This window comes from Sinocyclocheilus rhinocerous, unplaced genomic scaffold, assembly GCF_001515625.1.
Source record: "Sinocyclocheilus rhinocerous isolate Xijiao unplaced genomic scaffold, SAMN03320098_v1.1 scaffold1874, whole genome shotgun sequence".
In the NCBI taxonomy this organism is placed as follows: Eukaryota; Metazoa; Chordata; class Actinopteri; order Cypriniformes; family Cyprinidae; genus Sinocyclocheilus; species Sinocyclocheilus rhinocerous.
Window position 1 is genome coordinate 877,355 of NW_015626862.1, and position 8,203 is coordinate 885,557.

Here is an 8,203-nt window from a genome sequence, read left to right on the forward strand (position 1 = left end):
TAAAGCCGCATTTGACAGGGTATGCCATCCACAATCTCATCCATATTGCTATAAAATATAGCATTCTGTGTAGAATTCAAATAGCTCCGATACATTTTGTGGTCCATGCCGATTCGTGCATGTGATCCGCTCCGTGCTATCGTGTCTCTGGACCGGAGCAGAGTGTGTGTGTGGTGGTTAGCGTGGTTAGCGTGACAGCGCGAAACCAGACTTCTTTTTTTCCTCAATGGAAAACATTTTGATTTCATGGGGACTTTAAATTCTTTATAAATTATTCTCATTATTATGTAGTATATATAGTATAGTATAGTATAGTATATAATTATATAGTATATAATTCTTCTCTGTTATATTATATGTATATTTATCCTTAAAATATTTAATCACATAAATGTTCTTGTTTGCATGTCATTTTTTTCACTCTTTTCAATGAATGATTTGAACCATGTAGGACTGAATGATTCATTAGTGAATCATTCTGAATTTGAATTATTAAAAAAAATCCTTATCAAGTATTTGCAAAGGTCATGTAAGTTCATATTCGTGATTTAATTTTTTTCACAAGATCTGCTTCCAAACGCCTGTCAATCTGGGTCTGTGCTCTGAGGTCACACAGAGAGAGCTGAGTGCTTTGGATGCAACATGATGGAATGGGTTGAGGTGTAACCATACACTATAGCACTGAAATACAGCTAAGGTGAGTGCTGGCCATTAGAGAGCAGGAGCGTGGTGAGAGGGTAATAGAAAGCTCTGTAGCTCAGCGTGGGCAGTGGCTTGGTCACTCCTCTCACATTCAAAGGCAAAAGTGCAGCCACCGACCCAACCCTCAACTCTTGCCAGTCCTTATTGTAAAGCAAGCTACTTTTTTTCCAGAATGATGCACTGCAGATCAATAACACTATTCCACTCTATGCATATGCATTGCAGACCGGGCCTGAGAAACGTATGGTGGCTGATCTGAATGGCTTGCTTTTAACTGTTTTTAAAAGACGCTGTGCATAGTTTGCAGATTTTCTATATGCATATAAAACACCTGGATGACCTCATTTACTACAATGTGCAGTATGCAAACATACTGTACTGGAATTCTGTATCCCATAATGCAATGTGTGCCACTTGTCCATTTCAAGTGTGACAAATAAACTGGTTCTCGTTTCATTGCTTTTTCACAGATTATTTGATTGGGCTAGAAAAAGTTTACAATGAAGCAGCTGTATGCAGTTTTGTGTATTTTTCAGTTGATAAGTAAGTAAGTGGATAAGCTGTACATGTGCATTTGTTGCTGTCGTAAAGCACTCCACCGTTGTTGTGGAATTTCCTACCTGCTCACCAAACGTACAACAACAGACGTTTTGAGGGAAGTGTGAGAAAGAAACAGAAACCATTCGCCTTATTAAAAGTCAGTATACAGTGTCAACGGAATGATGTTGAAACTGATATTTCAAAGTAAAAACTTACATATAATTGCTTTAATTTGAAATAGCTAAATAATCATTTAAAAAGAATGTAGAGTAGTGAGGTCATCTGCATGCTATTTTTACAGTCTGGGTTGTTGATTTGGTATCAATTAGTAACAAAAGATTTTAAAATAATTTTTAATAATATCCTAGGTTTTCAAGCTCAAAAATGACCAAAAAAGCGCTAAACAAGTGGTCCATTCTACTTTTCAATGAATTAGTTGATCTGGTTCACAACACTGTTTTGTCAGTTGATACATATATTGTGTGAGTCATAAGGACCCATTGATCTATTATATAGATAAGTCCACCTTTATGATTCTTTTATGGTCACAGATTCACTGTCCTCACTCACTGTCATTATATTGAAAAGAAGAGCCAGAATCCCCCCCCTTTTTATAATAACTTTTTAAAAAACATAATTCGAAGTCTTTTAGAATTATTACTACCCAAAAGTTTATCTTTTTATACTGATTGATATTGAATTAAGAGACTAGATGGAATTTTTGCTCAATGTATACTGTACGGTGTAAGAGAGTGTTGAGCGGTTGAAACAGATCAGCACTGACAGTCTGAATGTGAAAGTGATTTAATGAAGTCTGTTCTAATGCTTCTCTTCAGTCCACTTACACAGATTAGATTAGAGCTGTGGCCTCCACAGAAAGCCTCTCTTTCACTGTATTGTTCGAGAGCCATTTTAATTCTAAAATGAAAAGGTTTACTGTGCCAAAAGAAGGTTTTCACTCTGTTTCACCTAGGATTATTATTATTATTTTTTATTTTTTTTAAATCACAGCCACGTTTCAGGAAGCCCTTTGTGAAACACACCACTGACTTTGGATGCAAACACATTTTATAGATATGATAAACTAAAAGGAGGATATAAAATGAAAGAAAATAGAGTCAGCATTAGACTGAACATTCTTTCATTCTTATTTGTTTATGTAGGTCTGCCATCCGTCTGGCTGTATTGGCATGCCCTGCTGCCATGGCAACATACTCATACAGTACGTGCATGTTGAAGCTCCGGCATGGCTGCGCCCAGATGTTCAACTCAGTGACCTCCATTTATTCTAATCCACGCAATGGTTTTCCATGCCTCGGCCCATCTGTATCCCTGTCACATGTTAAAATGTCGCATTGACATACATTAATCCGGCCAGGTGTTGTTCCCCTCCCCTCCTAAAAAATCCACAATGCATAGGAATGAATGACCATCATTTGACCTTCCTTGATAAAATGACTTTCTGTCCATTCTGACCTTCCCTGTCTTTTTCCTGTCTTCCTGGTGCTCCTAAAGTGAAAGATAAAGGAATCAACCCAAAACGTAAGGGTTGAACTTAATGAGCTGCGTAGGAATAGAGCCACTATCCTCCTGGGAGTTTCTTCCCCACTGTGAGCTGCGTTGGGAAAAGCACATTATGAAATCCTTTTGACATTGTGTTGATTTATAAGGGCACTCTCTCCATTGTTTCCCCTGTGTCCTGCAGCTAAACACGACGTGAATGGTAACAGGACAGTGCCACCGTTCCCAGAGGGATTGCAGATGGTCTTATTCGGTAAGTGAGCCGAGCTGAGAGAGATATGTGTGTGTGCGTGTGTGTGTAATCGCGGCGTGGGGGTAGATCCAGCTAAGGAGACCGGTGGTGGAAGGTAATTACTCCCCCCTCATGCACCCCTTCAAGAAGTGCAAAACCAAAACTGCAAAAGGACGAGGAAAATAAAGGGGAGGGGTGTGCGATTAATTGTGGACTGCTTATTAGGATCTCTTTAATAAATTCATTTGTTCAGCTTCCCTTTTTTTCTTTATTTAGGCCTCAAACTGTGTAATTCATCATGGCAGACAGGAATTAAATGGTTTTATCACAGGGCCTTGTATACAAATAAAATAATATTAAAAGTATGTATGCGCCTTTGCAATTCACAACCCCCCTCCCCCTGCTGAGAGCGATGAAAGGTAACTCTTACCTTTGACTCCAGGAAAATGTGGCTTTCTGACTGCTAGACGGCATGCACAGCACTCACCCTCATTTACTGAACATTGACATCCCCTGTGTGAAAGCGTCATTTTATAGTCTTGGCGTTTTGGGCGTCCCAATGGGCCTCTGTAATTGAGCTCCAGATTCTAGATTCTCCGTCATGCGCCTTATGCTCACTTTTCCACAGCAGCTTGTAAATCTGAAAAATCTGGTCAAGCCGACAGTCGTGTACGTATTTTTTTTTTTTTAACAATTGAATTACTTTCTGCCCATGGGATGTTGTGGTAGATAACGATATACTAGTTACCCTCTAATTTATTTTTACTGTTATAGAGGGGAAAGTATTATTTGGTAATAAATGCTTATGGCGGGTGTTAGTTTTATGGTGGTTGATATGTTTTTATTGGCCCTGAGTAAATGCGTGATGGAGGAGTCTTTAGTTTTACGGGATTGTAAATTCATAGCTAAAATACAGAGCTTTGAATTTTAGGGGTTGATTTAATACCAGTGGGAAGGTGCTAGAGGAGACTCGGTCCCAGCAGAGCACAAAAAACACTGCAAAGAGAATTTGGTGAGGAAAAGTCAGATAAACATTTAAACACTAGCATTCAAAAGTTTGGGGTTGGTAAGATATTTTTTTGTGTTTTGAAATAAGTCTCTTATGCTCACCAAGGCTTAATTTACTTGAACAAAAATACAGTTAAAAACAGTAATATTCTGAAATATTATTATTATTCTATATATTTTACGTTTTCTATTTTAATGTTATAAAATGTAATTTTTTTTCTGTGATGGCAAAGCTGAATTTTCAGCAGTCATTATTCCAGTCTTCAGTGTCACATGATCCTTCAGAAATCATTCTAATATGCTGATTTGGTGTTTAAATTAAATGCATCCTTGATGCATTAAATGTAGTAATTTATTTTAAAAAAAACACCTTACTAACCCAAACTTTTAAATAGTAATGTACACTGCAGAATCTTAGTTACCGTAATTTTAAGGGGATAGTTCACTCCAAAATGAAAATTCAATGAATATTTAGTCACCCTCATGTCCTTTCAATCCTGTATGCTGTTATTTGCCTGTTATTTTTTCCATGTTTACAATATTTCTATTTTTTCTGTGAAGTTCCAAAGCATAAAAATATCAAAAAGCAAACTATGATTCATGCACTAAATTCCAAGGCTTCTAAAGCCATACAATAGATTTGACAGCCCCATGGTCACATTGAACTACTGTGCTATGGCAAAAACTGCAAAACAATTCTTGGAAAAAACAAACAAACAGCATATATGTGGATAACTAAATAGTGACAAAAAAATTCATTTTCCTTTAACATATCTCAAAAGAGACATCTTATTCAGTTGCTGTCTGATTAACAGCAATTGATGCTGTTTTGTGTTTTTGTGTTCAAACAGTTCTAGCAGTAGAGCATAGTGCTAGCAACTCCAAAGTCATGGGTTTGATTTTCCATGCAATGTAAACATGCAAAGTATAAATTTCAATTTCCATAAAATGTGTACATGTACTATAAATATTCACAGAATCAAGGCTGTCCTTGTCATTTCTGCCAATACTAGAAATATGATGTGTTTTTTTTGTCTCATTTATGGATCAGTTATGGTCTGTGGCTATATAAAAGGAATATATTTTTCTTTTCTCTTTTTAACACAGGCATGGGTTGTTTCTGGGGAGCTGAGAGGAAGTTCTGGGTGCAAAAGGGGGTCTATTCCACTCAAGTGGGCTACTCTGGCGGTTACACCCCAAACCCCACCTATGAAGAGGTGTGCATAGGTATGTGATCCACCCTCAATTTGAAAAAATTGCAATCGTATTTGTTGTGGTGAAACTGAAACAGATCTATCTATCTATCTATCTATCTTATAGAAATGCTTTAATTGGAGAGCAGAAATCAGAATTCTGTACAGAATTCATACAGTAATTACAGTCTTGTTCTTTTTGTAACATCTGCAGGCATCCAGATTGCATTCATATATGCTTATATCTAAAATGATAACACATGTTGCTCATATAGCAATAATCTGGCAACTGGCTAATATATCAAGACAAAATAACACATGCTCATACTGTTGAGGTTTGCCCATCCAAAAATCAACATGAAGCTTCTACCCAAATGAAATAATCAAGATGGGCGTTTTTGACATGGGTGGATTTGCCTTAGCTGTGCCAGATGTTGGCCTATTTTTATTTTTATTTTTTTAGATCCGAGCCTCTCCTTCCTTATCCTGGATTTAGGATTTAGAATATTAGGCTCCTTTAAAAAACAAGAGAGGAAAACAGAATATGAATGCAGTAATCCAAAATGGTGGCCAGAACATACAGTATACACAGCCATTAAAAAGTTGTTGTTGTTTTTTATTTTTTTTTATAAATTAATACATATATTCAGCAAGGATGCATTAAATTGATACATAAACTATTCCATTTCAAATAAATATTCATCAAAGAATCCTAAAAAATATATGTATGATGGTTTACACATAAATATTAAGCAGCAGAACTGTTTTCAACATTGATAATAATAAATGTTTCTTGAGCAGCAAATCAGCATATTAGAATGATTTCTGAAGGATCATGTGACACTAAAGAATTTAGTAATGGCTGCTGAATAAATTACATTTTAAAAATATAATTAAACAGAAAATAGTTATTTTAAATAGTAATAATATTTCACAATATTACTGTTTTTACTATATTCAAACATTAAAGTATAAATTATGTAAATGTACACACAATTAATTTTTTGTTACTTTGCAATTATATATTGCAAATAATTCTACATTCTGCATCCTGACATGTTTAGTCTAACAAAAGAAGTTTTTCTCAGCTCAAACTTACTCTCGAGTTTTCCTCAGCTTAGAAGAGCATGACAGGCCTGGGCTTTGATCTCCAAAGCTTTCCCTGTATGCTGCTTTAGCGCAAGTTCAGTCACAACGGTTTCCCATCAAATGAATTTGCTTTAATGGCCTCTCACAGAGTATGCTTAACCATTCCTTACTCCAAAGTTTGAACGACATAAACGCAAACTTGTTTCTCACTGCAGGGCATTTATATTTAAATTCCCTCTTTTATTTAGAAACCGTACATTTTCAGAATCAAAGCCGTTGTATAGCCGGGTGTGATGATTCAGCAGGTGGTCCTTCATTACAGGCAGAACTGGTATATATACGGCATGGGGTGCTGAAAACTCAGAGGGAGCTGTCCATTGGGTGGTGCTGAAATGAATGCTGGTGCTGAAATGGTTGGCAACACTCTGTGCTCCATACAGGGTTTGAATGCTGACATCCTTTTGAAACAAGTAACAGGATTTTAGAAGAAATGGGAAGTTAAGACTGGTGTGCTCCTAGATATGATCTGTAATTGTGTGCAAATGCATAACTTAGTGAGTTGACCTAGTGAGTTGCATTGCTTCCTACATAGGCAGCTACCTTCTAAGGCAGCATCTTTACTAAAATAAAACCCCATAAGTGACAAAACACAGTAAATAGGCAGAAACTCTGCGCTTCATACAAATAGTGCTCAGAATAGGAGTCTAAGAAGCTTTTTTCATTTAATAATTTTAAACTTTTTATCTATAAATTTTATTGTTGAATGAATTATATTTATGTCTCCAGTCTTTTTACTTTATCCGCCATCTTTAGTGTTTTGACAGTGCATTACGGTGTTATTTTTATAATTATTTTTGCTGCACATTCAGGGTGAGCCTGTGATGTCTTAAAATGTAGACAGCCTATTAGGTTTGGAAAAAATCATACGCAGGATTTTAGTCATGTATGTGAGGGGGAAGGGAAGCGCTGTGATCCCATGAAGCTCTCTTCCTGTGTTAATCTCAGTCCTGTCTGCACAAGAGCATGTGTTAACAGGGGATTAAAGGGTACAGACATGTCCGCCAAGCAGAAACATGCACTAAAGATAAAGCCAACAATGCAAATAATCATAGAAAATAAGCATCTTATATGGGTCATTCTACAAAACGTGTGGTATTTGCGTTCAAGTTTGTTGATAAAGCGCTTTTCACAATACATGTTGTTTAGCAATATAGAAAATGCTTGTTTCAATTAGGAAGTATTCTGTTATCAACCACAGATGAGTGTGTCAAAGTAATGTGTGTAAAAAATAAATAGACATTTTTCTTAATATATCTAGTTAGTTATTTATTTTGATGTTTTCTTCTCAACTTCTCCTTGCTGTATTAGCAAGTGAGCACATTTTTATTGGAAAAAAAATGTATGTATTCTTTATCTCTGTATATGTATGTATCATAGGTCTGTGTAATGTTTTTGAAGGAACGCTGCTTTTATTTAATCAGAAATACAGTAAAAACAGTAAATAACTGTTCTCTGTTTTACTATATTTTAAAATGTATTTTATTCATGTGATGGCTCCAGTCTTCAGTGTCACATGATCCTTCAAAAATCATTCTAATGCAGATTTGGTGCTTAAGAATAATTTCTTTTAAAGGGGTCATATGATGCTATTTTAAAGATCATTATTTTGTGTATTTGGTGTAACGGAATATGTTGACATGCTTTAATGTTCAAAAAACACATTATTTTTCAAATACTGTACATTATTGTAGGTCCTCTATGCCCCGCCTCTCTCAAACGCTTCGTTTTCTACAAAGCCCCCTCCTTTGACAAGCGCAGTCCGCTCTGATTGGCCAGCTGACCCAGTGCATTCTGATTGGCCGAACACCACAAGCACTCGTCGGAAATGTAACGCCACTTACCATAATCGCGAGCTTCA

At 36.2% G+C, this 8,203-nt stretch overlaps 1 protein-coding gene across 2 annotated transcripts in view; it reads left to right on the top strand.

Moving 5' to 3' along the window:
• The window catches only part of LOC107716713 (mitochondrial peptide methionine sulfoxide reductase-like), a 79,421-nt gene that overhangs the window by 44,149 nt on the left and 27,069 nt on the right, over positions 1 to 8,203 (top strand). For both annotated transcript variants that reach the window (XM_016523244.1, XM_016523253.1), the window contains exons 2-3: positions 2,948 to 3,016; positions 5,111 to 5,230. In XM_016523244.1, coding sequence (XP_016378730.1) covers positions 2,948 to 3,016; positions 5,111 to 5,230 — 189 coding nt within the window. The remainder of the gene's footprint in view (positions 1 to 2,947; positions 3,017 to 5,110; positions 5,231 to 8,203) is intronic.